Source organism: Coenobita brevimanus, chromosome 111, assembly GCF_032717465.1.
Source record: "Coenobita brevimanus isolate Jiangsu-jjx chromosome 111, ASM3271746v2, whole genome shotgun sequence".
Classification (NCBI taxonomy): domain Eukaryota; kingdom Metazoa; phylum Arthropoda; class Malacostraca; order Decapoda; family Coenobitidae; genus Coenobita; species Coenobita brevimanus.
In genome coordinates this window covers 25,919,540-25,946,759 of record NC_137064.1, presented here as the reverse complement: position 1 = coordinate 25,946,759, position 27,220 = coordinate 25,919,540, and the positions used below count along the sequence as shown (strand labels likewise).

Below are 27,220 nucleotides of genomic sequence, written 5' to 3'. Positions count from 1 at the left end.
GGAGTGTGGGGAGTGGACAGGAGATAAGAAGAGTGGAAGCCTGGGAGATGTAAATGAAATGTAGTGGTGGAGTATGGAAATGTGTAGGGGAAATGGATGGGGGTGGAGAGAGGTGGATATGAGGGAGAGGTGGACTGACGAGGAGTTGGAATGAGGTGTGGAGTGGAGGTAGTGTGGAGTAGTTGGTAATAGATGGTGTGGAGTAGGGGTAGTGGAATAGGGAGTGTGGGAGAGAGAGCAAGTGTGAGTTAGCTAACAGAGAGGAGGAGTGGCGTGATGAGAGATGTGGAGGGGTATGTGATTTGGAGGAACGAGAAAGGTGTGGAAAGGAAGATATATGATTTTCATTAATTTCTGTTTATAAAGAAGAAAAAATGCTATGCTTCGACGGAGACAACCTTAGCACACACATACACACACACACACACACACACACACACACACACACACACAACACCTAGACAACCACAGGGCGGCCGCGACACTCAGAACCCACACGCACACGAGACTAGCTGTTGACACACGCACACACAGCCCACGAACACCTACACGAGCGGGCACATACACATACACACCCTACAGAACCCACACGCACCCTACCTACACTCACACACATATGCAAAACAAATTGTCATAGCTTTTTTTTTGGGGGGGGAGGGGGGAGCTGGGCACGTTACATTTTAACCCCCTCAAAGCGAGAGGTTTCCCTGTATTTATATTATTGAAGTTGTCTGGATGTAACAAGAGTGACGTCTTTTGTATTTAAAATTTTGCCATCTCCAGACTATTTTATTCAGTTTGGAAGGAGCTGAAATGGTTAGATGGAACTCAGCTGAAAAGAATGGTCTGGCGTCAGCTGGAAGAGCAGTCTAGAGATGCTCCGACCATGAAAAGGTTAATGATGTCATTATTAACACTTCCCAGCTCCTATGACTCGCTCTCGGCTGTATTAAACCGTATGGAGTTAGCTGACTAGAAAAGTGGCAACCATGAGTGGAGGGGAGGGTGGGGGATCTCCGAAGTTGAGAACGATATCTTGAGTGCTGAGTTTTATTGAGAGAATCACGCTAGAACCTGATGCTAGTCACATATAAATGCTGAGGAAAGGAGGTAGACGCGTGGCATTATTCTATTCTGCCACTAAGCTATGAAATTAGCTGCAGAAGGACTTAATCTGCATGAGAACTAAAATCTGGGCCAAGATAGTGTGAAAAAAGTATACTATCGCCTGATGGAGCAAGAATGAAAAAAGAATGCTACTGTGTTGAAGAAGTAACAAGCGAAATGTGCTAGATCCGAAAGCGTCAGGGCCCTTGTATCGGGCCTCGCTAGAGTCCACGGAAGTCCAGCACCTAGTTTCCGAAAAACCTTGGTAAGTGATTGACGGACACCCTCATTTCTAGATATGTTCCTGCATCTAAAAACCATAGACTTTTACGAACATGCTATCTAAAAAAAAGTCCTGTTCATTCTTCTTTAAACATTAACAGTATATTTTTAACATATACCGTACTAACGGTACCACTACTACTACTACAACTACTGTATTTCTACAACAACAACAACAACAACAACTACTACTACTACTATTCCCACCAAACAGCAACGACAACAGAAGTAGTAGTAGTAGTAGTAGTTAATAGTATTAGTACGAGTAGTAGTACCGGTAGTAGTGATTGTGGTGGTGGTGGTGGTGGCGGCGGTGGTCGTAGTAACAATATCCTGAACTCTCAATTTTCAGCACGCAAAACATTTATCGGTTCAAGTAATGCTTAGTTCACTCACCAACACCGACTCCGTATTACGTTCTGGATGGTGCTGTAATGAACTGAGCGAATTGCAAAGCCAAGTTCAACAATTACGATTGCGAATCATTCAGAATGGTCATACAGCACGTTAGCCACTTGAACGTAACAAGATAACTCCAGATTACAAAACGTTTCACGTCGGTCCACTCTAATATAAATACTGGGTTGCATCAAACGTATGTCATCATCACTAGCGCATTGGTTGGGTGCGGATCAAGGACATAGCAAGATCAAGTACATCGCAGGATCAAGTACATCGCAGTCTTCGTGAACAAGGTGAGAGATCCAGAGTTTAGCTGACCATAGGGACATAGCGAATCGCAGGAGGTAAGCCTGAAAATCCTTACCACTAAGAACCAACAACTGGGAAAAATCCAGTGTGACGTAAGCACATAGGTTAGCAACTATAAACACTTCCGGACACGAAAAATATCAGCAAAAATCGCTTTGCAATCAGAAGAACTCAGAGTATTTTAGGAAATGTCTGTCGATTCCTTGTGCGTTAAATGTTTGCAGGGGTTTTCATAATGCAATAACTGACTGTGGTGCTACTGTTGGGGGAAAAAGTTGTATGCTCTTGTCGCGTCTGGTATCAATTCTGGCTGGGATGCTGTACGAGTGTGGGCTGGGTCTCTCTCTATTCTGTACTCCGCTTAGTCGGCTAGTGCTCAGTTGCTCGTGTGGCGGCATTGACGACGCACGGTGATACCACGAAGTCCACACAGGTACGCGTGGAGTTTCCCTTGCTTGTGCTGATCAGAGGATTTACAGGCCAAGTTTCGAGTGCTGTTGGATGCTTTATACGCAGTTTACCGAGAAGTTTGTCCCCTGTGTACTAATTCGTCGGTCTTTTTGTGCTGAGTTGTGTGATTGTTATACGGTTGGCTTAGTGCATGTGGGGACATGGCATCGAGCTGTGTTTGAGTATTGTTCCTGCAAGTTGTCGTTCACAGTCACGAACCCCTGATAGTTGACATCCCGCCTGAGGTCTTGTGATGATGGTGAGGTGTGATGCTGTCGAACAATAGTTATAACGACCATTGCTGACCTCGTATACTGCAAAATAAAAGGTTATGAAACAAAAAAAGGTACCATATTCTGGAGTGCAATATATTACAAAACGGAAACTTTGGTACCCTAAGTGAAATAAAGGCACATTATTAATGAAAGTAAATCATTCAGGTGGTAAAACCTTTGTTCACGATCAAAAAAAAAAAAAAAAATCCCAAGTGACGAATATGAGGATACAACTGCGCATGTAATAGTGAGAGTAGAACAATAGTGATGTTGTTACGCCAAAAGTTTTGTGTGTGTGTGTGTGTGTGTGTGTGTTGCCAGCATATTAACACCAATTCCGCCTTGTCTACTCCACCGTTGTGTTAGCCCTAGTTTGCGCAGAATATGTAAAAACCTTTCTTTGTTTAAGTGTTTGATCCTTAGTTCTCACATAACATGGTTGACGACGAGTAGGGTGGACTCTGGTAGTGATGATAACAGTCGTGATGACAGCGGTAGTGAACGTATGACTGGTAGTGGGGAGGCGTTAGTAGTTATAGAGGGGTGTGATGGTAGTTCTGTTAATGATGATGGATTTTGGTAGTGAGGGTGGTAGTGAAGGAAATGTGGATGGTAGTGATGACGGGCATTAGTCGTGAGGTGGGATGCCATAGTGATGTGCATGTTAGTGATCAATGTGGGAATGAGGTGGGGGTGTGCTGATGGCATGTTGGTAGTTAGGTATAGTGACGCTAGTGATGGGAGTGTGTTGTTAGTGATGATGGATGTATGGTTGGGCTAGTCTAGTGGGAGTGTGGTGGTCGTGCGGATATTGTTAGTGGTGAAGGGTGTATGTATGTAGATAGGTGGAGATTGTGTGGGCGGTGGTGGAGAGGATGTGGCTGGTAGTGATACTTGATAAATGGATGGACCGGATGGATGTGGATGGATTAGTGTTGAAAGCTGAAGTGGTTATGGTGTTGCAGTAACAGTGGCATTTGTACCCCAAGGTTCATCTGAACGTGAACCCCTTTGACTGCAGGCTGATGTTTTCTTTCTCCTCTCTGGGGATAGTGAGTGAGTTCAGGGACTTTTGTGGGACGGGACATATAGGAGGCACCGTGTGAGGCATCTGTCTCCAGCACTGATATGAAAATGTGAATATAGAAGTAGGTATGACGATGTGGCAATGCGCGCGCGCGCGCGCGTGCGTGCGCATGCGCGTGTGTGTGTGTGTGTGTGTTTTGTGTGTGTGTGTGTGTGTGTGTGTGTAGACTTGTTTGTAACGCTGTGTGTGGTGGTAACTGAGAATATATGTCGATCGAGAGAGAGAGAGAGAGAGAGAATGTGCTAGCTAGTGTATGTTTGAGGGGTAGGGGTAGTGGTGGAATTGTGGGTAGTGTTTGTGTGTGTGTGTGTGTGTGTGTTTTGACTGTTGTTCGTCTTCTAAGCGATGATGGTTATTAATTCTGAGCTATTTGTAGTAGTGAATGTGATGATGTGAATGAATGGGTAGGTATTGGTGGTGATGTGTGGGCATTTGTGATGAATGAGTATTAGTGATGCATGTGTGGGGTATTAATGATGTGTGAGTACTGGTGATGAGTGTGTGGGTGTTAGTGATGAATGTGTGGGTATTGGTAATGGATGCATGGGTCTTGGTGATGAATGTGTGGGTATTAGTGATGAATGTGTGGGTATTAGTGATGAATATGTGGGTATTAGTGATGAATGTGTAGGTATTAGTGATGAATGTGTAGGTATTAGTGATGAATGTGTAGGTATTAGCGATGAATGTGTAGGTATTTGTGATGAATGTGTGGGTATTGGTGATGAATGTGTGGGTATTGTGATGTGTGGGTATTGTGATGATTGTGTGAATATCAGTGATGAATGTGTACGTATTGGTGATGAATGTGTTGGTATTGGTGATGAATGTGTTGGTATTGGTGAATGTGTGGGTATTGGTGATGAATGTGTGGGTATTAGTGATGAATGTGTAGGTATTTGATGAATGTGTACGGTAGATATTAGTGATGAATGTTTAGGTATTGGTGATGAATGTATGGGCCCTGATGATGAATGTGTGGGTATTAGTGATGGATGTGTGGGTAGGAGCAGCGAATGTGGATTTTGGTTATGAATGAGAAGTAATGTATGTGAAAGAATGATAAGGAGCGAAAGAAGACACAAAGTTAATGTCTATGAACTACTCCTATGAATGGTAGATATATATGGCTATGTAAGTATTGTGGATGTTTAGAGAATGTGGGTGTATAGGGAATGTGGATATGTGAGGAATGTGGATGTGTAGGAAATGTGGATGTTAAAAGACAGGATGTTTAGGGAATGTGGATGTTGAGTGAGTGTAAATGTGTAGCGAGCGTAATTTTTCAGGGAATTTGGATGTATAGGAAATGTATATACTGAGAGAATGTGGATGCTTATGGAATGTGGATGAGTGTGTAGTGCGTCTCCACATCCACTCGTGAGGCCCAGTTTGGCATGAGAGGGGTGCTATCAAGTGGAGAGAAGGGAGGTTAAGTGGAGGAGATATTGTTGGGCATGATTGTTGGGTCTCCTTGTGTTCTCTCTCTCTCTCTCTCTGGCTTCCATACCTCAAACTGTCACTCCCCAGTATCGATATACACCTTACAACCTCATACGCTCTCATATTTACTGTCTCTTACCTTTCAGTTAAGTGTCTGGCAGTCACACACACACGAAGGAAAAAAAATCCCTTCCACATACCCACGAACTCTCTAACTGTACTCTTTTCACTTTGACTAGGCCTGAAATTGATGTCTCTCCGTCTTGCATGCAGAGTTGTAACAAGAGATTAAAGCTGGAACATGAGAAGTCAGGAAGGGGTGCCATGGAAAGGATGTAGAGTCGTAGTATCGTCTTTTTACGTCACTGAGCTAAACCAAATATCCCAAAAAAGGATGAACACCTGGGCCAAGTTAAAGTGAAAAGAGTAAACAACATCGGCCGTGCGCCTCTTGACTTTTGAGACTGTATCGTAACACTTCTTCCACAGCGAGTTTTTTGCCTGTTTCTTCTTGATATCTTTTTAGTACGGTATTCTAATGATGCAGACTGAAAAAATATTACACACGGTAATCCACATGTAATGCCCTTATTCCACATCACATGGCGATTTCTCGTGTGTTGTGTGGACTGCTCTGTCAGCGTTATCAATGTCCCCTGCATCACTTAATCATATCTTAAACCCATTGCCACAGCCACGCCCACACCAGCAGACTGTACCATCCCCACAACACATTAGATATCACCCTGAGAGGTTCTTCCTAGTGGAGCGCAATTTATGAACTATCCTGTACAAGAGAATAGTGTGACAGGCAAAATTAATTACCCTCAAAGGAAGAAATACAAAAATAAAAAAGCCCAGTTCGTTTGTTTTCATCTGACAAAACAAGGCTACTCAGTTTGAATATTAAATTATGGTTGCTTGAAGTTCAGTGAGTCTTAGCTATGAGTTAGGTATGAGTCTTCTTGGTTATTAGCCAGATAAGCTCTCCTATCTGACTACACTTGACCATTAACTGTACTGAAAGGGGTTTAGAGATCTTTGTCACATGAAAACAGACTATAGTGCCGGGATTTCTATGATTTGGTGTCCCTCTTTCAGTAGCCATTATGAGAGGATAAAGGGAATGAAGAGGTAAAGAGAAGCGATGGAAGAGAAAAGGAGGGAGGGAAGTGATGGAAAAGAGGGATGGAGATCGTGAGGGAGAGAAAGGTAGGGAAGGAGGGGAAGAACACAAAGGAGAAGGGCGAGAGAGAGAGAGAGAGAGAGAGAGAGAGAGAGAGAGAGAGAGAGAGGAGGGGGAGGGGAGGAAGAAAAAAAAAAACGTGCCTCTGTATAATCAGCTTTTCACACACCTGACCATTTTCTGGGTGGCACAGGTGAGTCGTGATTCCTTTTCCTTGGTGATTCATTTTCCACTTTACACTTTTATTTTCTCTATGTTATTTAAGATTTTTGTTTTAATCAACGCACTTTGCATCAGTAACACACGTGCATAATAAATAGCAAAGGAAGAGGTGTTGCGAAGCTGAACCCTTAAATTTCTCAGGTGTCACAGCCATACTTCCCTTAGACCCAGTGGCCCGTATTCTCGTCGTGTGAAGAGGCTCCCTAGCACATTTTCCTCAGCGATTTATTATTGGACATGGCTAGTTGACTTCCTTTGGTACGTTATTTATCCAGAGTGCTGCGAGACTAGAAGGATTTACCTAACACAGTAAAGGACGGTGTAATAAGCAAAGCCAGTCGCTTAGGTAGAGGTAATAAGCAAAATAAATCGCTTAGGTTGAGATATTAGGTAGCTTCCTTACGAGAATAAAAGACAGTACCATTCACTAACTCAGAAGGGGATCAATTAATCGATTTTTTTTTTTTTTCAAGGATGGTGAAAGGAGGTGGATTAGATCACCTGGTTTATTCAGCTTTATCAGTAGCTTATCTTTGTGACAGTATTGGGTTCATGGGATTTCTTTTCACATTTATCATATCGCTCCTCCTCGTCTGTCTCTCTCTCTCTCCACATCAAAATCTAAATAAAATAAGGCTAAGTCCAAATAAACTACAAAATGCTCTTCACAAATAACCAATACCCGGATGTCAAAGAAAGTGTCCCCAGAATAGCTGTGAACAAGGAAAATACAGGAACGAAAACCCAAGAAATTTTGTATTCCAAGGAGGATACAGGAAATTCTGCAACCTGGTCAGACAGTTACTGGACGATAAAGCTTCTCCAAAAAGAGGGGAAAATGTCTCCTTGATATGGATGGGAAATACCTAAAGAAAACCATGTGCAATCTTTGACCAGTTTAATGAGTTTTTTTTTTTTTTTTGTTGTTGATTCAAGGAGATTTTGTTCAGCGCAGGATAAACTTTTCGAATTTGAGGAGGTAGATACAGTTTTAATAAGCCCCCTTCAGCACGAGAGAGCTTTCCTAAGTTGAAAATAAACCGTCTGGCAGTAGCACAAAATAAAGAAAATAACGATAGCGAGATTGAGGAGGTTAAAAATAAAACATATAGAACAAGGGAACAGATCCCAAGCAGAGGTTCAGTCTTGAGCAGAAAAAAAAAAAAATCACACGAAAAACCGGGAAGAAAAGAAAAGCGAAAGAAAATGGATGTGGTGTAAAAGAGCGTGCTTTCTGTTTGTAGTACTGGTACTGGAATATATATATATATATATATATATATATATATATATATATATATATATATACTATTGTACAGTCGCAGTCAGTTTTTCGAAATCTTGCATCTCATTTGAAGTTCACTGTTCAGCAGGATTTCGTTAGTTTTCAACACGGTTTCGAGACAAAAAAAATTGTTGATCACGAGTGTATCCGTTTTCTGTACTGATAAACTCTGAGTTTTCTTCTATATTCAGGCCAGGGTTCCACATCCAGTTTATCCACTAATTAATCACTTATTTTTCTATAATTACTACTACTATTACTACTACTACCACCACCACCACCACCACCACTGCTACTTAAGCAACCACCACCACCACCAAAGAGCATCAACTGTGGACAGAGAAACATGCCAAGCTTCACACAGTTTATGAATACAACGCAGCAGTGGAAAGTGTGAAGGAAAATAGGTGAAATATTAGCCACAATCAGATATATTTAGCACCAGAATCACACTAAATAAATAAGAAATACAATAGAATCTCCTGACTCATTTGGGGTACAGTTGAAATTACGCATCACTCATCCATATCCCGTTTTGAGATGGCCAGATTGACACTCCTTCCTTAACTTCCGAAACTTTAGCTGCCTTGCTGTTGGTCTAGACTTCTTATCAGCCATCCTGTGATAATCTTACGCTTATCTCTCTCCAACGTATTTCAGATAAAGTACCGGTAATTATTCGTCTCGTTTAGCCTAGCCTTACAGGTATTTACATGGATTTCATTACACTGAATAGAGAGACTAAGCTACGGCTTTTGGAACCCAGAAATGTGAAGAAAGAGACAGAGATAAGACTTTTAAAAACCAAAAGTGTGATCTTCGGAACCTCTCGGGCTTTCCCAGAAGTCCTTGTAATTTTTATGAATATTCGATTATAAAGTGGAACGATACTTTTGTCGGAAGCTCAACCGTACACCTTAGCATTTTTTTTTTTTTTTTCATTCTTTCGATCTGCTCTCGTGTTGTGCTTGTAATTATCCAGGTACAACTTTCTGGTATATGATGACAGGAAAATCACTATATATCTGGTATTTGTGGACGGGATCATTACTTGTACTAATCTCTGGAGTCGGTTGGCAAGGGTGTTACGATATTGTGATATTTAGTGACAAGAAATAATGTTTCTTTGTTGTCCCGTTAACAGGAACATTATTCTTCATTAGTGTCTTGTATTTATCAGAAATAGTGCCAATATCTAGTACAGTATATGTGGCCAGGAATGTTAATGTATTTTTGCATTCGTCGCCATTAATTTCTGATAGCCTGTATGTTGATAGGAACATTACTTATTTTTGTATTTTGTCCAGAGAATTGTCAGAGTACAAATTTCTCGTATATGTTGACAGCAGCATTTTTATTTATTTATTTATTTACTTACTGTGTTTCTGTGTTTGCTGAGAGAAGTGTTACGGTACTAATTTTTGGTCTTTTGTCGGCAGGAGCGAGGATGCCTTCCATTGGCGCGGGGACTGTGGACATTCGCTCCATCTTGGGGAGTGTCCTTAACGTGATCAAGACCAGGGCCAACCAGATATGTTCGGCCACCTGCGACGGCTTGGTGCTCCGAATGCACTATAGATGGACCTTCTGCCTTCTACTGGGGGGCTTCCTCACGGTGTGGTATTCATGGTGAGTCTCAGGACCTAAAAATGTGGGTGTTTCGTTGAGGCAGATATTATGGAAAAATTAAGAACATGGGCTGGGGTTTCGTCTGACGGGTGGTTGGGGTTTCTAGCTCACGTAATCTACTCAGGGGAAAGTGAGACTGGTCATCAATGCCTTAAACATCGGGACTGTGAAGCCTGGCCTTGGGTTCCTACGCTCCCGTTTGTATGGGACGCAGTGGGATTGGATGATGATGATGATGATGATGGGTTAGTGGGATAGATTTGGGGATATAGGCTAGTAGGATAGATCTGGGACAGATTTAGGGATTATACTGCGATAGACTTGAGGAGGTCGGTGGAATATGTTTGGGGATATAATCTAGTGGGATAGACAAGTATACGTAAGTTTGTGGGATAGTCTCTGTGATAGGCTGTAGTGTGATCGACTCAAGACTAGGCTACATTATTCTGGAAGTGACTCCTGAGAATGGGATATTTTTCAATAGACTCATCATTATAGTGGGATCTAGGCCTATATAGAAGTGGGATAGACTTAGGAGTACACTGAAAATTACTTAGCAAAAATGATACGGTATAACTTAGGAATAAACTGACAGTCTTGGAAAAAATTATATAACTTAGGAATAAACTGATATATAAAAGACTCTGGAATATGAAGTCGCTGGGATAGACTAGCGGGATTTCAGTGAGATAGCCTTGTAGGAAGATCACGGAAGAGACCTGGAATATAGGGTAGAGAAGAACTGTCCAACCCAGAGTTTAGATATACATGCCATGATCCCAGAAATTTAAAGCCTATAGTTAGTGTGTCCCGCTCTTCCCGTCTAATGTGTTGATCGGAAACCTTATGTGTAATAACATTCTCAGAGTTTAGGCTCGTGGAGTGCTCAGAAAAGCAGGTTGCCCTCTCATGCATGAAATAACTCTAGTACTTTAACTCCAAGTAACATTATTCAGCTGAGATTGAATCATAGGAACCACGGTGCTCAAAGAATAAAGTTAGGTGTGAAATGGATGGATAAGAAAATCAGCTTCTCCAGTGCGCAAAAACGAAAGCATAGATGGAAGCAGTTATCGGTGCAAGGCCTTACCCCAACGATATCTGCAATCATCGGCAGTCGTCACTCACCATCATCCCACTGTGCACTTATTCTTTCTCTTACCATATTTTATTGTTTGTTTCGCATTAGTGTGAAATGGTAGTGTTACTGGTTATTGATTTCGAGTGTACAAGCTATATTTATCCCTCCCCCCCACAAACACACACACATGGCTTAAGTATGAAGAGGTCACGTCGTTAGTCGAAAAGATGGACAGTCATGATAACGGAGTGGCACCCGATGTATAGAGAGAGAGAGAGAGAGATGGATTTACATGTAGATATATATATATATATATATATATATATATATATATATATATATATATATATATATATAAAGTTTTGCTAACGAAGATAAAGATAGACTCTGAACAGACAAGACAGTTAGTTTCCTAAGACCTAACCACCCTCCTGTGTAAAACAAACTCATTACAGTAACTCCAAACGGCAGCTACAGCATTACAGTATGCAGGTGGATGGATTCAGTTTCATACATTAATCCATATATACCTTACGAGAGTTTGCATCTTCCTGTATTGCTGATGTGTGTTATTATTCCACAGGTATCACCGTGACGTCATCACTTGTGTATCGCACTTCAACGCCGAGACACAGGTGCGCTTGGACTACATAAACATTTGCTTATCATACCCCTACGTGGAGGACGACGAAACGATTGGCGAGGATGGAGAGAAAGGCCGACGATACCTGTTGTTCTACCGTTGGGTCTCTTGGTCACTTCTGGTCCTGGCTGGAATCTATTACATCCCTCGGAAGGTCTCCAAGAACTTTGACAACGCTAGATGCAAGAAGCTCCTAGAGGACTTGGCAACGAATGCACATCGGTACGACAACTTCGAGAAGGAGATGGTAGAGAGGGCTGCTCGCTACATCATGTTCAACCTCAAAACCCATAATGGCCTCTACTGGAAGTTCCTTTTTGTTAACATCTTGGCACTCGTCGTTGACTTATTCGCAATGCAGTACCTAGATTTTATTTTACAAGGACGTTTTATCCAGTATGGCATTCAGTCCTACCCGTTCAACAGGGATCCAAGGGGTTTCACTGATTACATGTCCCAGACTTTTCCTCCCTTTGCTTCATGTGAACTGGCAAAAGAGAACCAGCTCACCAACAAGCGAACAGAAAAATTCGGCTGCCATCTCACCATCATGGAGCTGTATGAGAAAGTGTTCTTGGGCTTGTGGCTCTGGCTTATCATCCTCATCTTCATCACCTGCTGTTACATCATCTTCCTGCTCCTCATGTGGCTTCCTTGCATGCGTCTCTACCTTCTGCGTGTTGCCAAGCCTGCTCACGGTAGCGACAAAGTACGAAGCATCATCCAGGGCGTTGTGAAGAACTGCAAAATTGGCGACATCTACCTGCTGTACCGTCTGAAGGGACATCTCAGCCATACAAGATTTTATGAGCTTATGATGAGACTGTCAGACCCAAGCCTCTGCAACAAGCAACAGACACAGCTAGGAGTTCCTGGTTCCCCGCAAGAGAAGGAGAAAGTAGCGCCTCTCAAGCAACCAGATACTCTCAGAAACCGTCGACCCAACATGCCCCAGGACCCGCCAATGAATCCCGAGTACCTACAGCAGCTCCTGACCAATCCGGAGATGATGAGTAGGCATCCCCAGCATCCGGATCAGAGGACCCCATTGCTCAAGAAAAATCCAAACACAAGCATCCTCATTGAGTAGGTTGTTTTCCTTTAGAAAAAGAAGTGGTAAATGCATCACATTAACACAAGAACATCAGTAATCTTGGTCGTGAACCCCATGTCATCCACCCACCGAGAGTATGCTGTGTTAAAGAGTCATCTGGGAGTTGTGCAAATTCATTACTTTGTGGATTTCACAACTGCAAACCTAGCGCCCACTCCCAAAGCTACAGTGATAGAAGGAAGGTTTCATACAGTAAGGTTAAGCAGTGGTATGGATCAATCAGTAATACAAGTAGAGTTGTTTAGCTTACCCAACATCAGAGTTCCCATAATGGTCAAGCACTGTCAGAGTTTAGTAAGCCAGTGGCAACACCGTCACATAGGAATTAGGGACCAAGACAGTACAATTTTTAACATTTTTATACATATTTATACAAGCACTTGGGCAACTCAATGGCCCTTTTAAGCACTGTATCCCTGCAAAGGGGTCTCAACCCTCGCCTTGTAATGTGACCTGAAGATGCTACTGGTGGTGCTGATGGTATTATTTATATGTGTGTACCGTAGGTAGAGGAGCCCACCATCCACTCACTTGATGTAGTGCTGGCTTCGTGTGACCTTACACTGGGAGAGAAGTCAGATGGTATCCTGTATACCAGAAAACCATTTATTGTGATGAGTGGTTACCACTTAACTAAATGACGCCTGATGGTTAAGTAAGTTAAGGCGCTTCATCTGGACTGAGCCTGTAAGGGCTTATATGCAAGGGGTGGCTGGGGTTTATTGCTCACATAAGGCCACTCAGAGGCGAGTGAGGCTGGTCACCCTCGCCTTAAATGTCAGCACTGAGTAGCTTGGCTTCAGGCTCCTACGCTCCTCTTGGGGCAAAAAAGGATTGGAGGATGGATGGATGGATGTACAGTGTCAAGCGTTTTCCCAGCTACTACGTTATGTTACTGACAACCGAACAAAAAGTCATCGCCTATTTTCAGAGTGACTATAGAAAAAAATTTGAATGTCTTCTTTATGTTATATTTGTAAGACTGAGGAAAATGGACATTAGACATTATTTAAAAAATCTGGTGAATATTGTCATAGGAACGGTAGTGTATTTGTTTTACCGTGTTGTACTGTCATGTGTAATTTATTGAAACGAACTCTTGTTGTAGTTGACCTGGGAAACTGTCAAATCTGTGTACGTGAGGATAATTTATTCAAGTGGGACCCCAAGACAATTTTGGCATTAAGACATGTAGCTTATCTACGGATCTGATAAGACCTTCCCACATATATATAATTTCTCAAGTGTCATCAGTTCCTTTTATCATTCCCACGGCTGTCCTTACGTTTGCACCCCCTCCCCGTGTTCCTGCACCCCTTCCTACTTAACCCTTTCACCCCAAAGCCATTCCTCTCAGATGTCATCTTTGTAATACCACTCATATACACGCACAAGATACACACATAAACACACTTACCACATACACACAGACTTACTGATACACACATACTGCACATCCCCCCCACACACACACATACACAAAATTACCCATGCATCAAATACCATCCACGGAAACTTATCAGGAGTAAGTCGTCGGTCTGAGTGGGTTAAATGTTGGCCAGATCTCTCCCTCTCATCTCATCACACACATCTCATTCCCCATTCATTTTGCCCTCATTCCATTCATCCCACTCACCTCACTGCATGGTTACCACATCTAACCCCCTGATACGATGGCGTCATTTCGTTTTCCGATTTTATTCAACTTGCGAAAGGGTTCTTGTAGTGAAGGCGGAGGAGCTGTCTGTTGAGCACTTCACCACAGGGGCTCTTCCATAAGTGAAATATAATCGTCTGGCGGTAGCAATAAATAAGATGAAAAGAAAAGAAAAAATAAGAGACGTCCCGGGGCTCAAGGGGTTAAGGCTCTCCTACTGAACCTAAATTTTCTTACTTGGGGTATAGTTCTGTTTTCTTGCAATTCTTTCAGTTGGCAAAGAGTTAGCAAGAATTGACAACTTCTCTATGAAGCCATTTGTCTTTTTTTTTTTTTTCCCCTCATATGGTTATTGTCTTTGTATCGTAAGCAATTTTTATTGTTAATCTGATATTTATATTTTTAATTCTATGTATGAGTGGACATACTTAGCACTCGGGATTGTGATGAACACTCCCTTTACTCTCAACAGTCAAAGGTCAGATTCACAAACTTACGACCAAATCCCTGTTGTAACTATGATTTGTTTTTTGAGGGAAGAATAAGAGACGTGACAAGATTATAACTCTTCAGTTATTCTTCCCATGAGAAAACAACGAGAATTCTTGATAATTATCCATTTGTAACCAAGATTTGTGACTGCCGAGGACGAGGGATACGGGAAGAGTATATGTTACTCTCCTCTTGTTTCCTACAAAGAGAAATTTTTATTCATACGCCGCGTTTTGTAAGCTACATGACTTTGGGACGGTTTTGTATGACTGTATGAAATTGTATGATCTCGATGTGAAGTTACAAAACGCGGCAGTGGGTACGATAGGGATTTGATCGTGTTTTAAATCTCGACCCGATTTCGACTGTAACGACCACTCTAGATTTTACCGGAACAAGTGCCTTACTTTCCATCGTTGATAAATCTGTGATATGACTAGGCTTAAGTTTGTTTTTTATTAGAGGTGGGTTCACTGATGTAATTATTATTGTCTCCTCGAACCCAAATCAAATATGCCAAATGTTGATAGTGTATTGTGACTGTTTTCCTTTTTTAAAATGAAATCTACTTTACCGAACATAAATTAAGTGTACTTTGCATTATGGAACTTTAAATAAATGAACCTTTTTACAACTCCATGTATCCTTAACTTTCAGAAGACAGCAGGAATGAATGCATGAAAGTGAAAGGGTTAAAAGGAAGTGTGTATAGAGACCGATAAGAAATAAGGAAATGACTGAAAAGAAATGAAGGGAAAAAATGTTAACCCTGTCCACCTGATGACTTTTTTTTTTTTGTACTTAGTATCTCCAGATTTTTTCACCTTACGGTAGATGTCTTTTTAACTAGATGGGATAGATACTTTACAATTTTAGATAACATTTCACTGCTGGAGATCCTTTCAAATGTAAATATAATAGGCATGTTGTAACTTAAAGTAGAAAATACATCAACTTAATAAGATTAGTAACAAGTACCGGCATAAACAGGTGCTTAAAAAAAAAAAAAAAGAAGGAAAATAGAAACCAAAGAAAAGAAGGAAAAGAGAAACTGAAAGAAGAAAGAATGAAAGGAAAGAAGAAAAAATTGAAGAGATTGTAACTCTTAGAGGGAAATATTTTTAGTAAGGTACTGATCTTTGCACTTGTTTTAAAAAGGCAACGAGACTGACCCTGGAGAAAAGAAGAAAAGTTGAGACATTGACTCTTTGAACTTATGAACGTAAAATTACTATATTATCATTGCATTGGTGATTTGATAGTTCTGATTAGATACGTTAGTCTCATGTCGGTGTTAACATTTTTTTTTTTTTTTAGCATCATCTACAACCAAGTGTTTTTAAGCATCCTGTAAAACTGAGTGCTTATGTATGTTTTTTTTTTATTTTCTTTAAACCATAACTGGTTTGTTTTCATCTGAGGGAAATGGACCACTTATACAACTCGAATTCTTAGTCATGGTTGCGTGAGATTTGATGTCTTGCTTATGAGGTAGGAATGAGTCTCCTTGGTTACCAGTCAAATTTATCCCACAATCTGACTACATTTGGCTATTAACTAAGCTGGAAGAGGTTAAGGATCTTCGTCAGACAAATTCAAGCGGACTATAGGTAAGCTTAAATACTACAAAGTCTCTTAAGCTTGCGAGAATGTGACCTTGGCCCTCATTCTCCTCCTGCTCCCTGGCACCGCTTCCTTAACAATTTATTTTCTAAACCATCCATTAATATTATCTCATTTGCTTCTCATATCTCTTTAATATCGACATCCATTGCATGAGTAACACACAGGAATATGTTTACGGAGAAGATCAGAAATAAACCGGTAAGGATGAGGTGTTAGTAAGTCTCCTAACAGCACTAGAATACCGCCCCTTGAGACCTACTGCTATAAGAGTGGAATGTGTCTACGATAGCTAGTTTTCATCTCCTTGGTTACTAGTCAGATCATCCCTCCATATCTCACTACATATGACCTTCAATTGAGCCGACAGGGGTTTGGGATCTTTGTCTAGTTAAGTAAATTTTCTACACTTTCTATGCTTTCTATACTCACACAGTCAGCACCCTTAAGCAGTATACAGCCAAAAGTAAACAGAATCGAAGTCGAAGGTGGGAGTGTCACATCGTTACAAATCATCACACATCTCGGATTCTTTCCTCCCAGCGGATTCCATCAACTTTTGAGAATTAACTGGTTCTAGATTTTGGTTTAGTTTCCTGCCTATAGAAAGCATGGAGATTATCTTAGAGGAAGCATTCTGTTCTTTTTTTTAAATTTGATATAATTTGATAGCCTCGGATACTTAGATTCGTATAAATACTTGTTTATAGGGTGGGTGTATAACTAGGAAACTATTGATTTGCCCTAGAAGTGGTGAATCCTCCAAACTAGGACCAATGGACCATATAGCTCTGCAGGACAAGGAGAGATCCTTGGAGAGACCGATACATCTCACCAGAAATACGCTACCCTGGTGAGGGCTCCAACTGCCAACCCTACGGTCGTGAAGGGCGATTGCCACCACTGAGTTTATACATTTCAAGGTCTGGTCGGTTCAAAACTACGAAGGAGTAAGAAAAACTGTTTCATTTGTAAAGATACATGCATACATACAAAGAACTGCTTCTTCACGACAAAAAGGCACCCGTATCCAGATTTTGGATTTTTTTTTTTTTTTTTTTTTTACATAAAGCAGAAGTTACGAAAGTTAAGTTGAAATGTACACAGAGCTGTTGCTTAACTCCGACCTGTCTGGGCAAGCAGACTCATCTACCACAGCTTAGCAACTGTCCCTTTGGGGCCGTCCTGCAGATACAGTACAGCATTGTAAATACACTGTACGGGGAACATCACCAGGGTTGGATTAGGGTCCTTCCCCACGGCGACGTGCAAGGAAATATGAGGAGGTTTGGCTCCCGAGAGAACGCCGCAGCTGCTTTCCTTTACTCAGGATGCACAGAGTCACCACTTGTAGGCTCTTCGTCACCGGTAGGTAAAGTTCTTATAACACGAAAGTAACCAAATGCATCAGTATATAATAAAAGGCTATACAAGACTGTCATACCACGTTGAGTACACCGCTTCCCGTCCGATCAGCGAAGTTAAGCAACGTTGGGTCTGGTTAGTACTTGGATGGGTGACCGCCAGGGAACACCAGATGCTGTTGGCATCCCTACGTGTCAAGTGGGGTTGGTGGAGGATTAGTGCCCCTCCCTGTAAAACAATTAACTCTAAGCCGTTGGCCACCCCGTCTGGGATACATGGCGTCTGGCAATGAATGAATGAACAAGACTGTCTACATAATTTCAAGATGCAGCTTAATGGCCTACATGGTATATAATAAAAGATAACTTTTAAGATGAAAGCCAAGAGATGTATTATCATAGTATGAGACGCCATCTATCATTAGGACAGCATCAGGTTGTACATGTGTTGACCAAGCACCGATGCCTCAGCCTTGTCCTGCGGTGCCCGTCGGCCCCTTCCCTCAGCCGTCTGCAGGCTTGCCAGGCGTTGCGGGATCAAGGAGATCCTGACCCTCGTCGGCAGCCTCTCAAAAAAGTGGGTGTTGATGGGGAAAGAAGGAAGGAATAATGAAGAATTAGCACCAAGCCATGGTATGGCTATATGGCACTGTAGAAGAAGAGGGAAAATAAAGGATGGAAAGAAACACGTAATTATAAAGAAGAGAGGCAGGACAGAAGAGCAGAAGAGGATAGTAAGAAGAGAAAGACTAGAGACAAAAAGACCCCTTTTAGTCTCTTCTTACGACAAGCAAGGATACTGGGTAAGTACAGTGTTCTTTCCCCAGCTCCCCAGGGGGAGTTGAGGGGATAGTAAGCGGTTCTACTGGTGGAGGTCTCCGTCACGGTACAAGCTGAGGCAGACTCTGACTCAACATCCGGGTGTGCTGCGGCCGTGGCTGCGAGTCATTCCGTTGCCCCAGCTCTTCGATATCCCAGGCGTCGAACTCCGAGTCATACATAAGAGTAGCTTTGCGGCACTTACCGCTACTGGTGATACCAATAAAACCCCTAGTGTGGCCTGTCGCAGCCTCCCGCCGTAAGTGGTCCACGGCGATGGCGGCCGTGGCCACCTACTTGCCACTGTGCCGTAACTGCAGCAGTAACCGGGAGTGGCCACGCTGCTGCCGTGGCATCTCCAGCCTTTTACTTTACCTGTCCAGGTGCTGAGCCCCATACAGCCCCTGGTGACAGTGCATAGGTTCCAGACTCAGAGCCTACCCCTGCTCCTGCTGGCGCGTCCACAGGCGTGGCAAGCTCGTACGCCAGGTCCGTCGGCAGAGCCGCACTCCCATCCACCGTCACCTCAAGAAACGAGGACCCAAAGAATATTGTTTACCTACGTATTGTTGTTAACGGTCGGGCTCCTATGACTCAAGGTCGAACAAAATCGCCTGGCGATAGCCAGAATACAATAATTGTCCCAGCCGTGAGAGGGATGATAATAACCGTAAAATTCGAGCGAAATTTAGACGAGAGATTCGTCCAAATTGAAAATATTCCCCATAAGTCAGTCATCAGGTAATCAATTTCATGTCAGTTATGCCGCCAGTTTTCTCCGTTGTGTACTTATTTAAAATCATATTTGTTTCAATACATTTAACCGGGAAATTTACCTCCTTGATAGGTAATGTAGGCTTCGTAGCACCTTTCCATTGGCGTTTTATTTTCCTACACGCATCTTGTGAATGGGCTACCGTCATAGCCTGCATTAGTAACATATACAAGGATACTGAAGCGCAATGAATTGAATTAGTCGGTAAAGAAGAGGTGTCACGATATCTCCAAAAGCCACTTAGGAGACGATTAGCTGAGACAGTCTGGAGAGGAATTCTCTTGTTATTGTTGTTGTTGTTGCTGTTGTTGTTGCTGTTGTGGCCCCAGGTTTATCTAAAATGTGAACCCGGTGGACTGCAGGCTTAATCTCCCTTTCTCCTGCAGCCCACCAACCTCCTTTCGGGGGATGGGGAAGTCGTTGAGGGATGTTTGTATAGCCACGCATCTAAGCTGAGCGCTGATACTGGTGTCAGCACGTGAAGGTGTAACTTTGCATTCCCGAGTGACAGATTTCAGACCATTTTTTTTTTTTTCCACTACCACGTAAGTCTGATTTTCCCAGGATGATTATTTTTCCATTTATTCTTTCTTTCTTCCTTTTTTTTCTTTTTTTCTTTTCTTCTACTCAAGCCTATTTTAACCTATCCTAACCCCACCTAAAGAAAAACTGAATTAACTAACCTAACTTGACATTAAGAAAACAAACCTAACCTAACCTACACATTCCTGGTCCAATCTAGCCTAGCAGAGCAAACCTAACTGACTAAGAAACTTATTTCCCCTGCGTGGACTTGGTCTTAAAAACTTCGTGGTGTACTCCGGTAAGACTGCACCTTGGAGAAAAGTGCAGAGCCAATCACCATATTGTGGAAAATAAATATGAATTAGAGAAAGTATAAAGAGGAATGGATAATCTCGTGCTATATATGAGAGATCTTCACTATGACGAGAGACATGAGCACTTAAGGTTGACTTCGCTGGGAGAGAGAGAGAGAGAGAGAGAGAGAGAGAGAGAGAGAGAGAGAGAGAGAGAGAGAGAGAGAATGGATAATTAACAGAAACCAATAGAATACTGTATGGTTTGAGGAATGTCGATTACAGAACCTTCTTCAGGTACAATAAAAGCACCACAAGATCAAATTCACATAAGCTATATAAACAAAGTCACTGGAAAACACTCACTGGTGCTAAGTCACTCAGTGTATGGGTGGTGAACCCCTTGAAAAATCTAGAAATCAACACCATTCCAACTATTAGAGCTTCTAACTGGAAACTAGGGCAGTGTTTTTAATCCATTGCAGAGTAAAACAACATATAATTATAATGTTATCTCCGAATGATGGCTTTAACTGTCATCTTTTAAAAAATTATTATGTTATATCAGAATGATCGTATTACTTGTTAGCTTAAAACAAAATATATAACTATATCTCGGAGTGCTGGCATTAACTGATAGTTGAAAAACCAGGTCAGACTCACAAGCAGCTCGAGAGACGGATTCGGCAAGGGTTGACAGACATGCACAGACATACGGTAGGCTAGGAGGTGTGTGGATCAACTAATATATTTACCATCAGTTTCCCCTCCTAATTTTGGCTCATGTATCCAGAAATGATAAGGAAAGTAGGGTGCACGTCTTTCCGTGTTTCCTATTTCTTGTACAAGATGCTGATTACGGGAAGAAAATTATCACGGACTATGTTTTCTGCGAAAAGAGTAACGAGAGGAGAATGCAGAATTCTTTGATGTACCTAGTCCTTTTTGTACAATGGTAGCCTAAGTTACCGTTCCACAAGGACTGGATAGTAAGGATTTTTTATAATTTATCCCTATTGTTTTCTTCGAGAATAAAGGTGGGGGTGTGGGGTATTTAATAAAAGATTGGAGTCTGTAACTCTGTATGCCCCATGCGGGTTTCATAAAAAAGGTTAGAAGACAGACATGCATTAGGCTAGGAAGGTGTGCAGATCGGAATTTTCCTTGAAAATGTGTTGAACAGTTACTGTATTTTGTAAACGATATGAAGTTGTATGCATGTGTCTGATTTACACATTTGGCCTAGGACAGGTTGAATAGAGGGGGATGTGTAAATCACAGCAGCATCTTAAGAATAAGGATGATGATAATGAAACTCCCTGAATCTGATACAGTATTTTAAGTTCATTTCTTACAGTTTCTTACAGTAGTTCTGCAAGAGGCCTCGACTCTAGGCCTGTACATCCAGCTCTTGCCGGAGGTGACGGAGGCGGCGGCAGGTGAAATTATTCTATTGTACTAAAAGCAGGCTTTGTAATTGAAAAATAAATTTTGTCTGCTCCATGCTCTATCTAGAATTTTTTCAAACTCTTGTACGGTCTTTGACTCTATTACATATTGTGGTAATGTATTTCAGTTGTTCATCACTCTTTTGCAAAATGGATTCTTCCTCCTTCCAAGTCTAGCCCCTTATATCATCTTGAGATATCCTCTTGTCGCTCTGTCTTCTCGCATCACAAACATATCTTGGCACACGTCCGTCATGAACTCCTTTTACTGTTTTATATATCTCTATAACGTCACCTCTCGTCCTCCTGAGTGCTAGCGTTGGCAGTCATCCTTCTTCTTATTTTTATTCTTATTTCCCGCATTGGATGGAACAATGAAAGCAATATCGAACTTTCCCATTTAGAAATCTCTTCAAATGCCAGCGTAATTGTCCGTTGGAAACAAAATTTAAAAAAGAAGGACGTAACCCTAGTGACATGGTTAACAAAATAACCCCGCATAATTTTTGTACCCGCTATCGCTACAATGACGTCACATGTAAACACTAAGCATGGCAGCCGATCCTCACAATCGGAGTCGTATCCCTAGCGAAGAAGATGAGGAGGACCCTGTAGATGCCATGATATCCAAAACTGGCTGTTTGGAAAAGCATTACGCCGTTCAAGTAAGGGTTCATTAGCTCTTGACAGGCCATTCAAACCTAAGTAGACTGTGGTGACATTAAGTATGGTGTAGTTGTCTGCGGAATGGTGGTGAGTTCAGCATGTCTCCATTGCGTAATTATTAGGTAGATTGATAAACAGCTACATTAGTGAATAAGAGTCTTGAGTAGGTTGCATGTGATATTTTTCCAATTATGTAAAGGTAGATGAAGATACTGTTTTCTCCTGTCTTTTAGCAAGTTAGCTAAAGGAAGCAGTTAGGATACTGTACTTAATGAATTTTGTGTGATTATCATGTACAGGTTCTGTATAGCCGATTTCCAAACCAGATGGTTGATACATAACCTAACTAATCTTAACTGAGACTAGTCTAACTCAAAATGGGCAAAACTGATTCAGTTTTGTGACCAATTTAAAAATGAATGGGTATGGTATAATAAGAATCTGTATGACTTGCAGGAGAGTACATGTGTGGATTTTTCAACTTCCGTAGTGTGCAGTGTGCTTGTTAAATAAAATCACCACATTCATTTATGAAATTATTTTACAACTCAGCATAAAATAGTTGGATTTCTTTGCAGTGAAAATTGTGCCCCACACAGAGGCTGCAGATTTTTCCACAATACTGGCCCAATGTAAAGACCATCATAAAAATGCACTTCAAGCAAGTGTAACAAGAATCTAATGTCTGAAGATGTTTTAGAGCACTACAGTGGGTTTTGAGGCAGTCACATAGCCTAGTTAAATTATATCTGCAGGAACTGTTTTGAAGAGCAAGAGTTATTCCAGATTTCGAGATTCACAGGGTTTTATGTTACATATCCCCAGCAAATATGAAGGGACCACTGCAACTGCTTGACACAGATACCAGTAAGATACCCGGTAAGATTCACATGGCTTCTTGATAATTAAAAGCACCAGTAGCTATGTTAAATGGTAGATATATTTTAAAACTGTAGCCTTTAATTTGGAAGAAGTCTAGATAGACTCCGTCAAATGGGTGAATTTTTTTCATTAGTACAGTACTTTTGCTGTTTCCAGATTATTTTCTCTTGCATAGGATAGACCTTTTGAACTGGAGGGGATAGATGCAGTCTTCAATAATCCCTTCACTGGGGGGGGGAGGAGGAAAGGTTCTTATGCTGAATGGAGTCATCTGGAAGTGGCAAGAATAAAATAAATACATCATGGTAGTTAAGTGGTTAAAGCTAATTGTTTACATGCATGAACTTAAAAGTACCACAGGACAACATTACAGTATGTAAAAATAAATTGATTTCTGATTTATATATTTATCAGTGTATCTACAGTATAGCCAGATGTGTTAATCCTGAAAGGATAGGCCGCAGACAAAGTCCCTCCATATCATTCTGTCCTCTGTCGTAAGGCTTCTGTCACTCCGACTCACATCTCCCTCTCACATATACCGGTACTTCTCCACCCCATCCCTCCAACTCATTTTTGGTCTCCCTCTCCCCTCTCCACCTCATTCATATGCACTCTTCTAGTTAGTCTCTCATTCTCCATGCTCTCCACATGTTTCCTAGCATTTTCAGTCACATCCACATTAACACCTCAGTGCTCCTTTACTTCCTAATTTTTCTGTCTATCTCTCCATGTAATTCCACATGCTTCTCGTATATTATTCATTTCTAGTGCTGTCAGTCTTGACTTGTGTTCTTGTAGCAGGGTCAGTGCATCATCTCAATATGTTACAGTAGGGATAACAATACTGTCATACAGTGACTTTTTTATATCCATATTCACATCCTTGTTCCTTATGACTGCCTTCAGTGCTTAACAATGGTTGAAAACGATCTACTATGATTATCTCTTTCTTTCAGTTCTGTATGGCTGACAACAAGGATTGGCGCAAGTGTCAGACAGAAGTGAAGGAGTTTCAGAACTGTATTACTGAATACAATAGAAGAAAATCTAAATGACAGCAGTGGCTGTTCTTCAAAATGCAGTCAGTTTTGGCTGAGGTGTATAAAAGCTTATGTGTAAGTATAAATCAAGACAACTGTTTTGCTGTTAAGACAGGTACTTAAACAAATACAGTACTGAGACTATGCATTTTGTCGAGTTTCATAGAGCCTTTTCTTGACATTGTATTGATTGAATGTATGGTAGTTATTTACTAATTTAGGCAGCATGTAGTAACAAACAGTACCATTCTGCACTGTAAGTCTGATGTACCATAGTATAAATTGCAATCCCATGGTTGAAAATAGGCAGCACCACATCATTTTTTGCTGTGCATACCGGTACTGGTACTGTATTTAATTCCTTTGGATTTTGCATATGATGGTGTATATTTTCAGTTTGCTGCTTGATATTATTGCAGGAGAATTGCTAGAGGTAGACCGAAAAAGACCTGGGACGAGGTCATTGAATGTGACCTCAGGGATAAGGGACTGAATAGGAAGGCTGCCAGAGATCGAGGAGCATGGAGAGCCACCATTGGGTGACCAAGGCCAATACATATGAGCATGGTGGGGCCTTTAAAAACAAAATGAGTATAGCTACCTCATCCCATCAGTAGCTTAGGTGGGAAAAAAGGTCAGGATGATGATCATGATTTTGACAGTAAAGCCTCAATATATTTTGCTTTTGTTGGATACTAAACTTTTATAACTTTCTTCTTCATCTACCTCATTCCCACATACTGTAATTTTATAAAATCTGGAGCAGCTACCAGTGAGTGACTACCATTTTTGGTTTTATAAGTTCATTATGCTTCCATAACCAAGAGAGAGCTACATATTTCTTTCTGCATTATTTGTGTCATTATTGTGTCCATTTTCTTATAACGACAGTTATTCATACTTTGGTGTTTAGGATATCTCAGACTCACGTGGTTGCACTAGACTCCTTCCGGACATATTGGAATGTAGTTCAGTATATCCAGAGATATTTTTAACAGTGAAAGCTTACTTTTATCAAAATTTGTTTTTGAGATATTGTTGATATTTGCTGATAGCACAAGTTAGCTAATGGATTGTATTCTAAGTTAATGTGTGTAGCCAATCATACTTTTCTGTTAGCTGTTTTATCCTTAGAGTGTGCCATGTGATTGTGCAGTAATGTGAGATAGAGACCAAAGCTTGAACTGTGCCATGTAACATATGGTGTATATTCTCTTTAAGATGTAACTTGAAGTGAGATGTTGGGAAATGTATGCCAGTGTACTTAGATAATTATTGCTACCAGTATTGGTATTTGGAAGCATTTTCAATCAACGCATTGGTTCTCTGTCTCATTTGTCCGGGAAATCTCGAATATGGATTCCTTGAAATTGTTCAAAGTTAATATAATATGCACTAATGAGTGTGTTTCCTTTTAGGTGCTAGTTGCTTTTTTTATAAACCACACAGTTTCATATGTTGCCATTCTCATAACCGTTTCATTATTTACTCTTTTCATGTATAATAATACTTGGTAAAGAAGTTGACCACACTGAGATTGGAGGCATTAGGATTAATTGGTGCCAGAAGTATATTACTGTGTCCAAAATCATAATGCCCCTGAGCATTGTTTACATGTGAAATTAGGTCACTGGTTTCAGACTTTTCTGATTAATACTTTCCTTTCACATATGATGGACATTATTATGAAAGTTATTTATTGTACAGTAATGCCTCCTCTGCTGTAAAACCAGTGTATATATGATTGCCAATTAATGTTTTATAAATTTCACACTCACTCCAGCACTGTTATTGTCACACCCTGTTCCACCAGCCATATTCAATAACGCGGCATGTGTTTATTCTTCACCCACATATCTGGTCAGAGTGATGTATTTATTAGTTACATGGAATGGCTTAATGCTCTAAGAAATCTGTGCCATGTAGTAAGAGGAAAAGAGTAGTTTGGCTTTTGTACTTTTAAATGCATTATAGTGTCTCAATCCCGTGCTTTCTTCTCACTCATCAGAATGGCAAAGTTAGTGCCATTCTGTTAGATTTAGAGATACTTAGTTTTATTAAATCATAATTTTTAGCATGTAATGACATGGTACACATTAAATTTAGCAGTTATCGTGGAAAATTTTCAGTTAGAATTTCTATGTAAGAAGCTGTTCACTGGATAACACTAGGGTTTTAATCCTCATTCGGACAACTAGTGCCACTTGACTCAGGTGTCTTCCATTTATTGTGGGTTGGTAGGTAAAATGAGTACCATTGGTAAACCTAAGGGAGAGAAATAGTAACCTGGATAATGCAGTGGCTTTTTATCCCTAGAGTTCTCACCATGGCCCCAGCAGCTTGAGTTAGGGCGATGAGCCATGCAGCTTAGTTCTCGTGTTGTCTGTCTTCACCTTTTACCTCTAATAACTCCTTTTTAGTGTTTTTCAGGCGAGTTTTATGTTTCATGCAATAGTGATTTTAAAATGCAAGTAGCATTATTACATGTTCAGAGTAGAACCATCAGTAGATTTGTTAATTTAGCAACAAGGTTTTATTGTTATGAATGAAAAAACAACATACAGTACTGGTATTCAGTAGTTTTTTTAGGAGGTTATGTGTATAGTAGTAACATTATTGTAATACCACTGTGCAATGACTATACTGTATATGTGCCTGTGGAGTTGACTTTTGCCTTCAGACTGATTTTGTAGCATATGATGGTGAAAAATGAGTGTGCCTTAAAAAATCCTTCTGTGGCTCTGAATCTCAGTACCAAAATTCATAATGCTGTGAATCCCACAGTGCAATAACTAATATGGAAGATTTTAAACTTGAACTAGGAAGTTGGAGGAGATTTAAGTAATTATATGATTCTCATTTTTAAGCCAGGTCTTCTTTGCAGGTAGCTACTTCAGTATGTTGGGAGATTCTTCACATCTGCTGTCACCTCCTTCAGTGCAGAGGAATATATAGTTGTGTACAGTAATGTCATTCCTCAGATTGAATATTTATAAAATTCTTACATAATACATTATTCTGAAAAGTTGCCTAAAATTTTGCAAAACTGTTTTTTGAAAATCATTGCATACTAACTGTCTTTGCTAGCTAATTGTAATAAAATGATTTGATATTTTTG

The 27,220-nt window shown here is 40.9% G+C and overlaps 2 protein-coding genes and 1 pseudogene across 7 annotated transcripts in view; all 3 read left to right on the top strand.

Annotated features, from left to right (window-relative positions):
- LOC145417806 (innexin inx2-like) overlaps positions 1-15,317 on the top strand; it is a 331,918-nt gene extending 316,601 nt beyond the window's left edge. For 4 of the 6 annotated variants that reach the window (XM_080286424.1, XM_080286423.1, XM_080286427.1 and 1 more), the window contains 2 exons: positions 9,488-9,677; positions 11,342-15,317. In XM_080286424.1, the coding sequence (XP_080142550.1) occupies positions 9,488-9,677; positions 11,342-12,491 (1,340 nt within the window). In that variant the 3' untranslated portion in view covers positions 12,492-15,317. Of the gene's footprint in view, positions 1-2,051; positions 2,136-2,480; positions 2,534-9,487; positions 9,678-11,341 lie in introns of those variants that run through there. The other 2 variants (XM_080286426.1, XM_080286425.1) reach the window with 2 other exon arrangements.
- Positions 15,318-17,717: 2,400 nt separating this feature from the next.
- On the top strand, positions 17,718-17,835 carry LOC145417960 (5S ribosomal RNA; annotated as a pseudogene).
- Positions 17,836-22,055: 4,220 nt separating this feature from the next.
- LOC145417787 (uncharacterized) lies at positions 22,056-27,178 on the top strand. Its single transcript, XM_080286397.1, has 3 exons — positions 22,056-22,176; positions 24,019-24,177; positions 26,987-27,178. The coding sequence occupies exons 1-2, from the start codon at positions 22,063-22,065 to the stop codon at positions 24,115-24,117; spliced, it is 213 nt and encodes a 70-aa protein (XP_080142523.1). The 5' UTR covers positions 22,056-22,062; the 3' UTR covers positions 24,118-24,177; positions 26,987-27,178.
- Positions 27,179-27,220: the final 42 nt, after the last annotated feature.